Source organism: Nannospalax galili, unplaced genomic scaffold, assembly GCF_000622305.1.
Source record: "Nannospalax galili isolate Female #2095 unplaced genomic scaffold, S.galili_v1.0 scaffold1382, whole genome shotgun sequence".
Lineage (NCBI taxonomy): Eukaryota > Metazoa > Chordata > Mammalia > Rodentia > Spalacidae > Nannospalax > Nannospalax galili.
In genome coordinates, this window is record NW_008348397.1 from 617,150 (window position 1) to 634,079 (window position 16,930).

At 45.5% G+C, this 16,930-nt stretch overlaps 2 protein-coding genes across 3 annotated transcripts in view; both read right to left on the reverse strand.

The window, feature by feature from the left end:
- The window catches only part of Cwc25 (CWC25 spliceosome associated protein homolog), a 32,952-nt gene extending 29,530 nt beyond the window's left edge, over positions 1 to 3,422 (reverse strand). The window contains exons 1-2 of one of the 2 annotated variants that reach the window (XM_029569464.1): positions 3,253 to 3,415; positions 772 to 974 (exon numbers count right to left, since the gene is read on the reverse strand). Coding sequence is in view for 1 of the 2 variants with exons in the window: in XM_008845276.3 (XP_008843498.1) it covers positions 3,253 to 3,270 (18 nt within the window). In the remaining variant the exon portion in view is untranslated. Of the gene's footprint in view, positions 1 to 771; positions 975 to 3,252 lie in introns of both variants that reach the window. The other variant, XM_008845276.3, reaches the window with a different exon arrangement.
- An 8,075-nt stretch (positions 3,423 to 11,497) lies between these two features.
- Positions 11,498 to 15,898, reverse strand: CUNH17orf98 (chromosome unknown C17orf98 homolog). Its single transcript, XM_008845277.1, has 3 exons — positions 15,692 to 15,898; positions 12,436 to 12,535; positions 11,498 to 11,658 (listed from the first exon to the last, which is right to left on the reverse strand). The coding sequence occupies exons 1-3, from the start codon at positions 15,896 to 15,898 to the stop codon at positions 11,498 to 11,500; spliced, it is 468 nt and encodes a 155-aa protein (XP_008843499.1).
- Between the last annotated feature and the right edge of the window lie 1,032 nt (positions 15,899 to 16,930).

The window sequence follows — 16,930 nt, forward strand, 5'->3', positions numbered from 1 at the left end:
GTATTTGAGAGCTCTTAATATAACCCCTAAAAGATTTTAGGGTTGCTTCTTCATAGGGGGGATGTTAGAGAAGAAAAAAATCCCTATAAAAAAATAAAGAATACATGAGTTGTCAGAAAAAAGTGATCGGGAGATATGGGAGGAGTTGAAGGGGAGGGTGTGGGCATGGATTTGATCAGAACACCTTATAGGCATATATGAAATTCTCAATAAATTTTTTTTTAAGTTTAAAAAAAAAAAGCAAGGCTGGGTGTGGTGGTGCACGCCTTTAATCCCAGCACTTGGGAGGCAGAGGCAATCGGATTGCTGCAAGTTCTAGGCCAGCTTGGTCTCCATAGCAAATCCAGGCCAGCTGGGGCTACAGAGAGAAAAAAGATAACCATCACACCTTGCCTTGCCTTACCCTTTCCATAACCAATGCCAAGGCAGGCATGTAAAGGCAAGATGTTGGGCTGGGAGTGTATTTCAGTGGTAGAGTAGGTGCCTAGCACGTTCGAGGTCCTAGATCTTGAACCCAAGACTAAAACAAAAAAATGGTACTTTAATTACAGTTTGAGGGTGAAACAGGTCTTTTCCTGAGATTCCTTCAGCTTTAACCTTGGACTTTCATTGGCTGTTCCTAAAATGGGAGTTGCTGAGAGCAAGGCAAGAGGAATGGTGCAGGAGAAAGGAAGGTGTGTATTTGGAAGGCAACAGAGTTCACTGGCACAGGACATTCACACTTATGCATACGACCTCCTTTTCCTTGAGTCCACTTAACTCTCAACTTACCTAGACTTCTTTCAATTTCCCTTCCCAGAAGTCTCCTCTTAGTTCTTCCCCTTCAACCTCAAAGAATGCCTCTCTTCTCTCTCTCCCCTCTCCATCAAACACTGCTTTGCTTCAAGCTGCCAATCCTGGGAGGTTTCCCTAAGTAACGTCTAAGGATGATTATAAAGCAGCTGGTGATGTGGGAAGCATGGAGTAGGAGGACACTGCCAAACAAAGAATGGCACTCACAACTGCAGTCCCAGTGGTGAGAAAGAACATACCATAAATAATTCAGTGTGGCTGGAGGCAGAGTGCAAGCTAATGGAGAAGGGGCATAAGATGAAGCCAACTAAGGGAGCAAATCAAAGGCTTTACACACAGGTGAAGGGACAGCACTTCATTCTATTGATGGCAGGAAACAAGAACTCCTCAGATGCAGGCAAGAGGCATGACCAGCTATCAAGTGCAGAATGGATGGGAGAGTGGAGAGGAATGGGGAGGTGCAAGACTGGAGACCAGTGTTTTCGCTTTTTTTTTTTTTTTTTGGTTTTTTTGAGACAGGGTCTCCAAGTAGCCACAGTTGGCCTGGAACTCACTAGTAGATCAGGCTGGCCTTGATCTCACAGAGATCTGCTTGCTCTGCCTCCCAAGTGCTGGGATTAAAGGCATGTGCCACCATGCCTGGCTGGAGACCAGTTAAGAAGACTAAATGAGATAATATATACAAGGTATTTAGCAGATATAAAACATCATATAGTCAGTGAGAATACACATATATGTGTGCAGGTACATGCAAGACAGGGTCTTGCTATGTAGCTCAGACTGGCCTCAAACGAGATCTTACTGCCTGTATCTCCCACGTGCTGGGATAAAAGCATGCACCACTATACCCATGTTCCCACTTTACTCTCCTTCCTTAACTGCCTTCTCCTTGTCATGTTCCTTCACCCTTCCTTTTTCCTAGACCTTTCCCTTGCTCAGTACTTCCTTCATTCCTGTCTCATCCCCAACTTACCTTGCCCTACAGGTCTTTCTTTCCCTCTCAGGGGACAAATGACAATGTCTGGAGAAATTTTTGTTTGGGGGAGGAGGCTGCCACTGGCATCCAGTGCCTGGAAGTTGTTGAATATACAATTTGCAGGACAGCCCTACCACCACACACAAGAATCATCTAGTCCAAAATATCAGTAGCTCTGAGGTTAAGAAACTCTGGAAAGGGGCTGGAGAGATGGCTCAGTGGTTAAGCACACTTGCTGCTCTCAACAGAGGACCTCAGTTTGGTTCCCACACTCACATGGTGGCTCATAATTAACTTATGTAACTCCAGTTCCAAAGGATCTGATGCCTTCTTCTGGCCTCCAAGGATACTAGGCATACATGTGGTGCACTTACACACATGCAGACAAAACACTCATATGGATAAAATAAAAATAACAGCAAAAAAGAAACTCTGGATTAGAGCTTTCTGGTACATAAACACAGCTACCTGAAGAATACACAAAATTAGACCAAACTTGTTAAGAGTCCTGGAACTCAGTCTAATTGAGTATGCGAACTCAGATAGGAATAATGACCAGGTTTGCTGACTTATATACTGAGCCAATTAACTTCACCTTCAAGAGATTAATAGTTTTAGGGCTAGAGAGATGGCTCAGTGGTTAAGAACACTGACTGTTCTTGCAGAAGACCCGGGTTCAAATCCCAGCACCCACACGGCAGCTACTAGCTGTCCATAATTCCAGTTCCAGGCAACAGCCTCTTCTGTCCTTCACCGGCATTGCACAACATGGGTGCACTTGCCTACATGCAGGCAAAATATGCATACACATAAAAATAATAAATTTTTAAAAAAAGAGATTAATAGCTCTAGCTCTTGTGTTTTGTGGGTACCTTTGCCCTACTTGAGAGCAATTGTCACTTAACCTTACAGATATGTTATGAATACACAACAAAGCTGTCTTGTCATTACAGATCAAAACACAGCATTGATACAGGAATGAAAGGTGGACAAGAAGATCCCTTCAGATTTAAAATGGACTCCTCAAAAAGGTACAGCTCAAAAGCGAGGAGGATGGGATTCTCACACTTCGACGGTCGAGGATCCACCTCTGAAGTCCTAGCTAAGAAAGAGAGCTGTGTCCTAAGATAAGACACACAAAATAGAGCCTGTGTACCAAGATCTGCCTCCTTTCCCAGACATAGTTCCACTGTCCCATTCAGACTCTCTAGCCCGGGTCAGCAAGCAGACAGCAGTAGGTAGCATCACCTGCACACCTCGTAACCTCGCACACCTTCCTAAGTCTCAGCCCACTCCTTCCGTAGTCCTAAACCATCCCTTCCCTCTCCACAGTTACCACCCTCTAGTCCTAACGAAAGCAAGGCTTCGTTACCAGGGTGAACCACCACTACCCTAGACTTCCACCCCACCCCTTCCAGTTTCCGTCCCCGGACGCTGGTCGGTCTCGGGCCTCGGTTCTCCCTGCCCAGGCCTCCGGAATTTACCAGGTCTCCGCCTCCCATGACTGTGGTGCCGTTTCCTCAGTCCGCGGATCTGGAAGGCTCAGCCAACAGGCAAGGCAGAAAACAGTTCTGAGACCTCCTCACAGGACCTGATCCCCAAAGCAACCAGCTGCCACTTTCCCCACCCGTTTTAGGCGGCACTTCCGGGAGGGGCGTCATATTACTGCGTCGGCGTCGCAGAGCGATAACGTCCGGTGCTAAACCAACCTCCCTCATCCCCACCCCCAACGCCTTAAGTCTACGTGATGGTGTCGCCTACCGTTTCCTACAGTCGCTCTCACGGCTTTGGTGGTTTCTTGGGGGCTTCTAAGCGCCTTTCTGTTGCCTTGGCAACACATCAGGGCCCGGCTGTGGAAGCGCGATTTCACTTCATGATGGCCGCTTCCTAGGCGCTCATCCCACACCCAGATTTCCAAACCAGCTTCCAAACCTCGACTCATTGCCAACCAACTCTTTCATTCCTGGCATGCTTCATACAGATAAATAGATTACCATCAAATTGCAGAAGTCAGACGTGGTGGAACACACCTATCACTCCAGCATTTGGGAGGTTGAGTCTGGAGGAAGATCAGGGGGTTCGAGACCAGCCTAGTCCAGAAGACCCTGTTTCAAAACAAAAACAAACAAACAAAAAAAACCCTAAAATTACATCCCTGGTCTAACATTTAGAATCTGCCTACTTGCTTGTGTTTGTTTATTATTTTTTTAGCTTTGATCACAATTCTTATTTATTTTTTGAGACAGGGTCTTTCTGTAGCCCCAGCTGGCCTGGAACTCACTATGTAGACCAGGCTGGCCTTGGACTCACAGAGATCCGCCTGCCTCTACCTCCCAAGTGCTGGGATTATTTTTATTTTATGTGTATGAGTGTTTTGCCTCCATGCATGTTAATGAACCAGTGTCATGCAATGCCCACTGAGACCAGAAGAGAGCTCAGATACCCTGAAACTGGAGTTACAGATGGTTGTTACCTACAATGTGGGTCTTGGGAACTGAACCTGAGTCCTCTGGAAGGGCAGTCAGTATTCTTAATTGCTGAGCCAGCTCACCAGCTCTCTCTTAAGTTTTGAGACAGGGCCTCTCACTGAACCTAGTACTCCCAGATTCAACTAGACTGGCTGATTGAGCAAGCCCCAGGAATCTTCCCATCTCCACCTCCCCAATGGTGAAATTATAGGTGCTCACCCCAACACTGAGATTTTACATGAAGTACAGGAGATCAAACTCAGGTCCTTATTCTTTCATACCAAGCACTTTATGGATTGAGCCATCTCCCCAGGGTGTAGTGTGTGTGGGTGCATGTATTTGTTTTACAAATAATTTGCCCAAGGTAGCCTGGAACTTGCAAATCTCAGACTTAGCCTCCTGAATACCTGGTTCCATCAGACCTGGCTGCCTATTGCTTTTCCTATCTCCACTAAGAAGATGCTTTCTAGCCAGAAAAATATTATTTCCCTTAATATGTACATAGTCTATGAACTTTAGCAAATTAATCTTCATGTATGGTGGGAAGCTTATTTTTTCCAATATGTATACCTAATTATTCCAGCATAATTTTTTGCTCCTTTTTAGTGCTAGGGATTGATCTCTCACATATTTTTTTCCTACCACTGAGCCCTAGCACAATTTTAAGAGGGTGTTGGATTTCCTGAAACTAAAGTTGCAAACGGTTGTTAGCCACCATGTGGGTGCTTGGAACTGAAACCAGGTCCTCTGCAAGAACAGCCAGTGCCCTTAACTGGTGAGCCATCACTCCAGCCCCCACCCAGCCCCCACCCAGCACAATTTTTCCCCCACTGACATGTGTTGGGGCCATGCTAAAAATGGCCACAAAAGGGGCTGGAGAGATGGCTCAGTGGTTAAGAACACTCACTGTTCTTGCAGAAGACCTGGGTTTGAATCCCAGCACCCACATGGCGCTAACAACTGTCCGTAACTCCAGTTCCAGGGGATCCAACAGCCTTTTCTGTCCTCAGAGGACACTGCATGATGCGGGTGCACTTACATACATGCAGGCAATACACACATACACATAAAATAAAAATAATAAATAAAATTTTTAAATGGCCACGTAATTGTGAATCTATTTGTAGACTATATTCTCCAAGAATGTAATGTCAATACCTATGTAAGCAGCACTTGATTTGATCAGTGTAGCTTTTTTGTTGTTTTTTTCTAATATTTTACTCATTATTTTTATTTTATGTGTATGAGTGAGTGTATTGCCTGCATATGTGTAAGCGCACCCATGTCTTGCAATACCCATGGAGGACAGAGGAGTTACAGAGGATTGTTAGTCACCATGTGGGTGCTGGGAATTGAATCTGGGTACTCTGTAAGAGCAGTCAGTGCTTTTAACCACTGAGCCATCATCTTTCTAGCCCTCTAGCCCCTTTTTTTTTTTTTTTTTTTTTTTTTGGTCTTTTTGAGTCAGGGTCTCCCTGTAGCCCAGCTGGAACTATGTAGACCAGGTTGGCCTTGAACTCACAGAGATCTACCTGCCTGTGTCTCCCAAGTGGTGGGCTTCAAGGTGTGTGCCACCACGTCTGTCTGATCACTGTAGATTTATGGGAAATATGCAAGACAGGCTGTGGTCCTTCCATTTTCTCCTTTGCTTTTAAAATTAGTTTGGATAGGAGCTGGAGAGATGAATCAACAGTTAAGAGCACTTACTGCTCCTCCAGAGGACTTGGGTTTAGTTCCAGCTCCCACACGGCTGCTAATAACCATCTGTCACAACCATCTGTAACTCCAGTTCCAGAGAATTGGGTTCCCTCTTCTAGCTTCTGTGGGCATTGTATATACATGGTACACTTGCATGCATTCAGGCAAACAACTTATACACATAAAATTAAAACAATTCAAAATATATTTTAGGGCAGGGCATGGTGGTACATGCCTTTAATCCCAGCACTTAGGAGGCAGAGGCAGGCAGACCTTTATGAGATTGAGGTCAACCTTGTCTACATAGAGTTTTCCAGGCCAGCTGGGGCTACGGGGAGACCCTGTCTCAAAAAAGACGCCCCCCCAAAAAAAAGGCCTACAGGAAACCCACTTAAGTCCTGAGCAAGGACCTGAACTGAGATAAAACAGAAAAAAATTTAATTACTTTGGATATTCTGTCTTGTGTTTTCATGTAAAATTTTTAAAATATTTTATTTTGGGACTGGAGAGATGCCTCAGCAGTTAAGAGCACTGACTGTTCTTGCAGAAAACCCACTTGTGAATCCCATCACCCACATGGCAGCTAACAACTGTCTGTAACTCCAGTTCCAGGGGATCCAACACCCTCTTCTGACCTGATTTTTAAACATAAAAATTTTTTTAAGTATTTTATTTATTATTTTTACTTTATGTATATGAGTGTACTGCCTGCATGTTTGGAAATGCACCAGTGTAGTCAGAAGACGGTTTCAGATTCCCCTGGAACTGCAGTTAGGGATGGTTGTTAGCTACCACGTGGGCACTCAGAATCATACCCTGGTTCTCTGCAAGAGCAGCCAGTGTTCTTAACCCCTGAGTCATCTCTCTAGCCACATAAATTTTAAAAATGTGTTAATTATATGAATGTAAGTGTATGTACATAGGGGTATGTGCCCCTGTGTGCTTTTTAATTTATTTTACATGTATGAGTGTTATGCCTGCATGTATGTAAATGCACCTGTGTCGTGCAATGCCAGCAGAGGTCAGAAGAGGGCATGAGAATCCCCTGGAACTGGAGTTCGGGATAGTTGTTAGCCACCATGTGGGTGCTGGGAATCAAACCCAGTCCTCTACAAAAGTAGCCAGTACTCTTAACCCCTGAGCCATCTCTCCAGCCTCCTTTTTTACATTTACTTTTTGTTTTGTGTTTTGTTTGTTTTTGAGACAGGGTCTCCTTGTAGCCCCAGCTGTAGACCAGGCTGGCCTTGAACTCACAGAGATCCGCCTGCCTCTGCCTCCCAAGTGCTGGAATTAAAGGTATGTGCCACCATGCCTGGCTTAATTTACTTATTTTTATTTTCTGTGTTGTGAATGTTGTGCGTACATGTGTGTAAGTGCACGCGTACATGTGTGTAAGTGCACCCGTGTCATGGAGGCCAGAAGAGGACATCAGATCCCTTGAAACTAGAGTTAGGGATGGTTCTTAGCCACCATGTGGGTGCTGGGAACTGATCCCAGGTCCTCTGTAAATATAGTCAGTGCTCTTAACTGCTGAGCTATCTCTCTGGCCTCTTGTATGCTTTTGATGTCATGGGTGCTGGTATCTGAACTCTAGTTTTCATGATTGTGTAACAAGGCAGGTGAATCAAGAGTTTGAAGAGGAGATGTAGCTCAGCAGTGAAGTCCTTGTTTGCATGAACAAAACCCTAGCTTCAATCTCCAGTGCCCCATAAAACTGAGTATGATAGAATATGCCCACAATTCTAGCACTCCAGAGGTAGAGGCAGGAGGATCAGAAATTCAACATAATCCTTTGCTATAAAGGGAGTTTGAGAGCATGGGGAAAAAGTAGATATGTTCATATTTCATCGTATTCATGTACAGAAATTTCAAAAAAAACAATTAAAGCCAGGCGTGGCAACACACCCCTGCAATCCCAGTACTTGAGGGTAGTGTCAAGATTAGGAGTTCAAGGTCATCTTCAGCAGCATAGTGCATTTGAAGCCAACCTGGGCTATATGAAGCCTTGTCTCAAAACAAAAAAAGAGTTCAAGACTTCAAGACTAGCCTCTGCTACATAGCAAGATCGAGGCCAGTTTAGGCTACATGAGATCCTACAATGGACATTGCCTGGGGCAGTACTGGACTTTCCTACTCCTCAGCTCCCATGAGCATCAAACCACATTTAGTTTCCTCCATATACATACCTCCTCCTCCTTCTCCTCTTCCTCCTCCTCCTCTTTCTCTTCCTTTTACACAAATGTATTTTCTGTGTGTGTGTGTGTGTGTGTGTGTGTGTGTGTGTGTGTGTGAATGATGTAATTATGTATATGTTTCAGTGTATTGTGCCACTGTGGCTAAAGAATGACTTCTGGGAGTTGATTCTCTCCTACCGTGTGAGTTCTGGAGATTGAACTCAGGTTATTAGGTGTATTAGTCACTTTTCTGTTGCTGTTATAGAAACACCGACCCAAGCAACTTATAGAAGGAACAGTTTATTTGAGCTTACAGTTCCAGAGGAATTACAGTCCATCGTGGCAGGGAGGCATGGTGGCTGGAGGTGCTGGAGCAGGAGCAGCAGAAGCTAAGCTCTCACATTATCACGTAGGCACAGGAAGCAAGAGAGCAACTGGAGATCTGGCAAGGCTTAAGAACTCTCTAAGCCCACCCCCAGTGATGTGCTTCCTCCAGGATAGCCATACCTCTAAAACCTCCCAAAACAGCGCCATCATCTGGGGACAAAATGTACAAATACTTGGAGCCTATGGGGGACGTTTTCATTCAAACCATCACATTAGGTTTAGCAACAAGTGCTTTTACTCACTGAGCCATCTCACTGCACCCCCATTCTTCTATTATTTTTTTTTTCGGAGCTGAGGACTGAACCCACGGCTTTGCGCTTGCTAGGCAAGTGCTCTACCACTGAGCTAAAAAATCCCCAACCCCTTATTTTTAATTTTAATTTAATTTTTTTTGAGACAAGGTCTCTCTGTAGCCCCAGCTGACCCGGAACTCATTATGTAGACCAGGCTGGCCTCATTCTCACAGAGTTCCACCTGCCTCTGCCTCCCAAGTGCTGGGATTAAAGGCGTGCACCACCACGCCCAGCTTTCTTTGGTCTTTTTCAGACAGGTCTCCCCGTAGCCCCAGCTAGCCTGGAACTTGCTATTCCTTATGTAGACCAGGCTGGCCTCGAACTCACAGACATCTGCCTGCCTCTGCCTCCCAAATGCTGGGACTAAAGGCGTGGGTGACCACACCCAGCTAATCCTAGCACTTGGGAGGCAGAAGCAGGTGAATCTCTGAGTTCGAGGACAGCTGGGGCTACAGGGTCAAAAAGACCAAAAAAAAAAAAAAAAAAAAAAAAAAAAAAATTAGGACCAGGAGTGGTAGCACACTCTTTTAATCCCAGCAGAGGAAGGGATCCTCCGTGAGATCAAGATCCTCCTTTGATTGGGAGGCAGAAACAGGTAAGGCCAGTAGCAATGGCAGTCTAGTTGAGACAAAAAAAGATTAAAAAAAAAAAATTTAGGTCAGATGTGGTGGCACACTCGAGAGGTAGAGGCTGGAGGATCTCCATGAGTTGGAGGTCAGATCTTGGTCTACATAGCAAGATCCAGGGTAGCTGGGGTTACATAGTGAGTACCTGTCTCAAAAAATGAAAAAAACTAAAAAAAAATGTCTACAAGAAGCCAGTCATTTATTTCTTTCAGTGCTTGGCACTGAACCCAGGCCTTCACACATGCTAGGCCGCTGCCTTAGCACTAAGCCACATTCCCCACAGCAGACTTTATGTTAACTGGAAGCCCAGGTGGGAAGTGCTGGTGGTTTTGTCCTAGCTGTCCCATGGAATGTGAGAGGAACAAGTATTTCAGGACAAGAATGACTTGAAAGTTCCTTTTCTGTAGCCAGGACAGGCCAATCCTCATCCCTCAGCCCCAGACCAGGCTGTGACTGCCAGTGTTTACTCTTACTGCCTTTGTGGAAATAAAAGGATAAATAAGGAAGGGGGCACCCGGATTTGAACCGGGGACTTCTTGATCTTCAAATGCTCTACCCCTGAGCTATACCCCCCACATCCTGCTAGAGTCATCTTCCTTCCACTTATGGGGACTCAATTTTAACCAGTCCACCCACACTAGGCTCTGGGGAACTTAGTGCTCTCAAGCCTCACCTTCTTGGTTATCTGCTTTGGCTTTTTTTTTTTTTTTTTTTTTTCCCACCAAGAAACTGTGCGGGAATACAAAAAACTGACAACTGGTTGTAAAGAAGCTGACACCATGAACAGGGAATCCTGTGATTTGGGTTAATAAGCACTTGGTATCATCTTGCTTATCCTTGCCTCCTAATGGATTGTGTATAGAAAGGACATAATGTCAGGTTTGGTGTGTGTAGGGGGTTGTTTTGTTTTTTACTTCAGTACCAAGAATTGAACCTAGAACCTCAAGCACTCTGGGTAAGCACTTTTACCACTTACTGTTAGAACTTTACCACTTAGCTATAACCCTATATCCATAGACCTTTTTTAAGACAAGATCTCCCTATGTCACCCAGTTTGGCCTTGAATCTACTGGTTCCTTCTGCCTCAACCTCCCAGTTAGTTGGGATTATAGACCTGAACCACCAGACCCACCTAAAATGTCAGTTTTTTTAATAGGACAATATATCAGGAAAATCAAATTTACTATTTATTTTTGAGGCTTGAGACAATGTATTTTTTTGTTTTTGTTTTTTTGAGCCTTTAATCCCAGCACTTGGGAAGCAGTGGTAGGTGGATCTCTGTGAGTTTGAGGCTAGCCTAGTCTACATAGGGAGCTCCAGGTCAGCTGGGGCTACAGGGAGACCCTGTCTCAAAGAGACCAAAAAATAAGACATATATATATATATGTATATGTATATGTATTTGTATGTGTAATGTGTGTTTGAATGTAGTAGTTGATTCTCTCCTTTCACCATATGGGTCCTAGGGATCAAATTCAGATTTTTTGGCAAGTGCCTTTACCCACTAAGCCATCTTGCCAGACCCTATTTTGTTTGGTTTTGAGGCAGGTTTTCACTATGTAGCCCAGGCTAACCTCAAACTCCTGATTCGCCTGCCTGAATCTCCCAAGTACTGGGATCACAAATCTGAAGCTCCCATCCCTGTTCTTCATTGAAACAGTAGCCAGCTTTTGCCACAGGAGCCCACTGATACTTAGGGAAGTGCTTTGTGGAGAACTGAAAGTAAGGTACCCAGGGCTAGAAAGGTAGCTCGGTGGCAGAATGCTGGTCTCTCATGCACTAGGCCCTGGGTTCAATACCCTGCAGGGGGGATTGAAAAGTATGGTTCATTCTCAGCACCTTAACCTAGAAGAAAACAGAGGCCTCCTCCTTGGAGAGCAAGGAGATGGGCCAGAGAACACTTTGCTCCTTTCCTCCCTCTTTCAGAGGTGGAAAAGATACGGGAACGGAAACCAGCTTGCCCCTAGCTCCTACCCTAGGAAAACACTTGGAAACAGAAATGCGATTTTTAAAAATATAGCATTGAGAGTTCATCTAAACTTCTTTCTTGGAAATTCAGGTCAAGGCCTGTGAAGCAATATCATCAGAAAAGGGGGAATGGGGTGACTTCTCCAAACACAGACGTGCGCTGGCGGAGGGCTGGGGTGTTCCGGCGGTAGCCGAATCGGCCATTTAACCCAGTAGTCATCAGCTTCAGATTGGTATTGTAGTAGTCATGCCCGGTCACCTGCTGGAGGGAATGCCCTTGAGGGCAAGGAGAGAGGCTAAGCCTTACCTTCCCCACTCAAGTCTAGTGAGTCACTGCATCTCCCATACCCACAGGTGGATAACTCCTCAGAGGCCCCAAGTTCCTTCATAGAAACTAAGGCCAGGAGTGTTCTAGAAATGAAACCCTACCCCAGGTGAAGTTACCAGAGGACTGTGAATTATATGTGCTAAGACAGGAGGGACCTGAGCTTCTGGGTTTGGCTGTATTTGTCTTGCTCCCAGAAGACATGAGGAATTTTTACTCATACCTCTGTCCCATCTGGAGAAAATGGACCACAAGATTACTGTGGGGCCAAAGGGTGGTGAGTTAGATGGGAGCAAAGTTGTTCCTGCCAGAAAAATTTCAATCTTCCTTTTCATACTGTTGCTAAACTGAGCTGGAAGAAACAGTAAGACTCTATCTGCTCAGGGAGCCAGAGGTATGTGTGTTGGGAGTGGGAGCACAGCAGGCTTTAGAGTGGATAGAGAGGAATTGCAACTTCATCTCAGCCCTTCCCAGAAAATCAGTTCAATACAGTGCACAGCTTCTGCAATGTAACATAGGGATGGCATGAGGCTGAGTGGTACCTGATATACAGTAGGTGCTCAATAAGTGAACATTACAAGCACGAAGCCAGGAAGATATGATCCTTGAGCCACTTCTCCCTAACCAGTTTCCCTGCCACCCTGCCACCCTGCCTTTCTATGTTGTGGGATACACACTGTTCTTTCTCTGTGGAAGGATGTGAGGCTGGAGAGTAAGGTGACACTTGCCTGCCCCTGCCCAGTTTCTCCTGTTGAGGTATCTCTGTCCTTGCCCGAAAATGTGGTAATAATCTACTATCCAGCCATCCCTTCCTGTACCACCATGATCCTGAAAATGAGAGAGAAAAGAGAAGACTGTCAGCTGAGGTGCCTCATGGAGCGGGGTGCAAACTGTCTGGCTTTTGGGGAAGAGGTCAGACCAGAAGTAACTGGGGAAGGTCTTAAATACACCAATGAGCTGGACAGGCAGTGTGACTGGCAGGTGGGGGCTCTGTTGCCTGACTGTCTGGATCCTAACTCCATCTCTGCCACTAGCAAGCTGTGTGATCTTGGGCCCTGGATTCTTCTCATTAGGAAAAGGAAGGCTGCCATCAGATTTGAAGACTTAGTTCAGATAAAGGTCCTGGCATAGTAAAGGCTAAATACACATATTTTGTTTTATTATTGTTCATTTTTCTTGAGCAATAACAGGATCTCATATAACCCAGAGGCTGGCCTCAAACTTGGTATGTAGTTGAAGATGACCTTGAACTCCTGATCCTCCTGCCTCCATCAATCCCAAGCACATAAGCCACTTCATCCAGTTCAAAAATCATTTTTCCATATCTTTACTCAAATAAAAATACCTACCACAATTTTTTTGTTGTTTTGTTTACATTTTCTTTTTTTTTTTTTTTTTCGGTCTTTTTGAGACAGGGTCTCCCTGCAGCCCCAGCTGTCCTGGAACTCACTATGTAGACCAGACTGGCCTTGAACTCACAGAGATCCACCTGCCTCTGCCTCCCAAGTGCTGGGATTAAAGGTGTGCGCCACCATGCCCGGCTTACATTTTCATTTTTTAAGACAGGGTTTCCATATAGCACCAGCTGGACTGGAATTCAATTTGTAGATCAGGCTGGCCATGATCTCACAGAGATCCATCTGCCTCTGCTGGGAATAAAGATGTGAGTCACCATGCCCAGCCCACAAATGTTTTTTTTTCCACGAGTGGTTTTAATATTAAAAAAAAAAAAAAGGTCTGGTGTGGTGGTGCATGCCTTTAATCCCAGCACTCAGGAGGCAGAGGCAGGCAGATATATGTGAGTTCAAGGCCAGCCTGGTCTACATATCGAGTTCTAGGTCAGCTGGGGCTACAGGAAGACCCTGTTTCAAAAAGACAAACAACAGCCGGGTGCGATGACGCATGCCTGTAGTCCCAGCACTTGGAAGGCAGAGGCAGGCAGATCACTCTGTGAGTTTGAGGCCAGCCTGGTCTACAGAGGGAGTTCCAGGACAGCTGGAGGTACAGGGAGACCCTGTCTCAAAAAAAAAAAAAAAAAAAAAAAAGACAACAACAAAACCCACTTTAAAGCCCGGGGGTGGTGGTGTGGTATAGGCCTTTAATCCCAGCACTCCGGAGGCAGAGGCAGGCAGATCACTCTGTGAGTTTGAGGCCAGCCTGGTCTACAGAGTGAGTTCCAGGCAGCTGGAGGTACAGGGAGACCCTGTCTCAAAAAAAAAAAAAAAATCCACTTAAAAGCTGGGCGTGGTGTCATGGGGGCTCCAAGTTTGAGTATAGTCTTGACTACACAATGAGGTCCAGGCCAACCTGGCCTACTAAGTATGAGACTGACTGGAGAAACAAAAAAGGGACTACTTTAAAAATTAAACAAAAGGGACTAGAGAGATGGCTCAGGGGTTAAGAGCACTTTCTGTTCTTCCTGAGGAACCTGGATTCAATTTCCAGCATGGACATGGTGGCTCTTTCACTCTCTTCTGGCCTTAAAGGGCACTACACACATACCAATAAATATACTAGCAATCAAAACACTTGTATCAATAAATCACTTTTAAAAAATCAAACAGTGGGTTGGTTAAGAGCACTGGTTATTCTTGCAAAAGACCCAGGTTCAAATCCCAGCACCAACATAACAACTGTCCATAGCTCCAATTTCAAGGGATCCAACACCCTCTTCTGTCCTCTACAGGCACTGCGGGACATGGGTGCACTTACAAACATACAGGCATAATGCTCATATATATAAAATAAAAAATAAATTAAATTAAAAAAAAAAACAAACGGTGGGTATGGTAGTGCATGCTTTTAATCTCCCAAGTGCAACGCTCAGGATGCAGAGGTAGGGGGATCTCTGTAAGTTCAAGGCCAGCCTGGTCTATATTATAGTGAGTTCCAGGTCAGCTAGGGCTACAGGGAGACAGTCTTTTAAAAAAATCAAACAAGGAGCTAGAGAGATGGTTCAGCAGTTAAGAACACTGGTTGTTCTTGCAGAAGACCCAGGTTCAAATCCCAGTACCCACACGGCAGCTAACAATGTCCGTAACTCCAGTTCCAGGGGATCCGACAGCTTCTTCTGTCCTCTGTGGGTACTGCATGACACGGGTGCACTTATCTACATGCAGGCAATGCATGCATACACATAAAATAAAAATAATAAATAAAATATTTTTAAAAAAATCAAACAACTGAATATGTGTATACTTATAGTCCAGGCACTCAGGAGGTAGAGGCAGGAAGATCAGAAGTTTAGGACCAGCCTTAGTGAATTAAAGACTAGTCTGAGCTGTATGAGATCATGTCTCAAAAAAAAAAAAAATGTTTTCAGGCTGTGCATGATACCAAAGGCCTTTAATCCCAGCACTGGCGGGGCAGAGGCAGGTGGCTCTCTATGAGTTAAAGACCAGCCTGCTCTACATAGTGAGCATAGGCCAACCAGGGCTATATAGTGAGTCCCTGTCTCAAACAACAAAAAAATTTTAATACAGAAATGTTTGAAGCTGGGCCTTGAGAGATGGGTTAGTGGTTAAGAGCACTTGCTTTTTCTGGGAACCCCTGCAACTGTGACGCCACAGGACCGGACGTTCCTTGTCCACAGGTCCAGACAACTCCCTTTGTCTTATTTGTAGAGCTCACAGGGAGTTTCCAAGGTTTTAGAGGATTTGCGGTGAGGTCATGCTAAAGCATGCCCTGTGACGTCACAGACAATGAAACCTACTTGTGGAGAGAGGCAAGCTTTGAGCCCAATTCTCCCACTCACTCGCAGGAACATGAAATGAGACTACGATGGGGTTCTGCGTGGAAAGGATCCCGTGGGCTCAGCACTGGTCACCGCCCTCTTCCAGTCTCCCGTTCAACATAGCTTCAGGGTGCTGGCATCAATGATGCTCAATGCCCTGCAGTGGGACTCCCACATTCGGGGAGGCTCGAAACTGGTTAGTCTGGGGCCACTAAGTCTTCGTGGGGTTTTCCAGGATGTTCTATACCTACCTGATCAGTTTTCCGCAAAATGGACGGGACCACATGGCTCCGAAAGTACCGGTGAGTGTGGTAGTCCTGCTGTGCGTTGTAGGGTGGAATTGCTGACCACAACTTGGGCCTGGTGAGGCTGTAGGCGCGGGCCATGGTGCCCACGGCCACCCCATCCAAAACAAAACTTTTCTCCAATCGCAGAGGGCACTCGTGGCAACGCGCCATCCCAAACACCCGCAGGCTTGGAGGCCTTTATGGTGGAGGACTCGCTAGATGGCAGGCCCCACCGCGCATTGTTACGTAGAGGTCAAGATCCTCCCTGAGACGCAAACCCTATTGTTTGTTTCAGAGTTCTGCTGCGGATGGAACCTAGGGCTTCATGCATGTGCATGCTAGGAAAGCATTCTATCAGATTGTACTATGTCCCCAGCCCTCTGTTCCCACCCTTTATTTTTTTGTCTTTTTTGAGACAGGGTCTCCTTGTAGCCCCAGCTGTCCTGGAACTCATTGTGTAGACCAGGCTGGCCTCGAACTCACAAAGATCCACCTGCTTCTGCCTCCCAAGTGCTGGGATTAAAGGCGTTCACCACCACGCAAGGCAATTCCCACACTTTTTTTCACTTCTATTTTTGTGTATGTACACATAAATTACAGGTGCCCCAGGAGACCAGAGAGGGCATTGGATCCCTTAAGCTTGAGTTAAATGTGGTTGAGTAGGCTGAGATGTGGGTGCTGGGAACCAAACTTGGATTTTTTGCAAATAGTACCCACTTTTATCATCCAGCCCTCTAGCCCTTGCTCCCATGGTATTATTACATGCCATTTCTGAGTTCTGTTGAAAGGCCAGAATTCAAAGAGCATCCACTTAGAACCTTCACTTCCAGTTAAACTAGTTGGAGTTTAAAAGGTTCTAGAAAACAGGCGTGGCAATCCCAGCACTTGAGCGGTGGTGGAATGATGAGTTCAAGGAAGGCCTCAGCCACATTGTGAGTTCCAGGCCAGTCTGGGCTACTTTGAGACCACTCCCCACCACAAAATGTGAATTCCCCAAATGAAGTCAGCTCAAAGGGCCAAATACCAGAATTCACATCTCTTAACCTCTGGTCAACCCATGAGAAAGCCCTGGTCTCTCCACACATTTTCTTTTTTAAACAGGGTCTCATGTAGCTCAGGCTAGTCTTAACTTTTCTGATTTTCCTTGCCTTTACCCAAGTGCTGGGATTACCATCATGTATCACCACACCTGACCCCAATTCT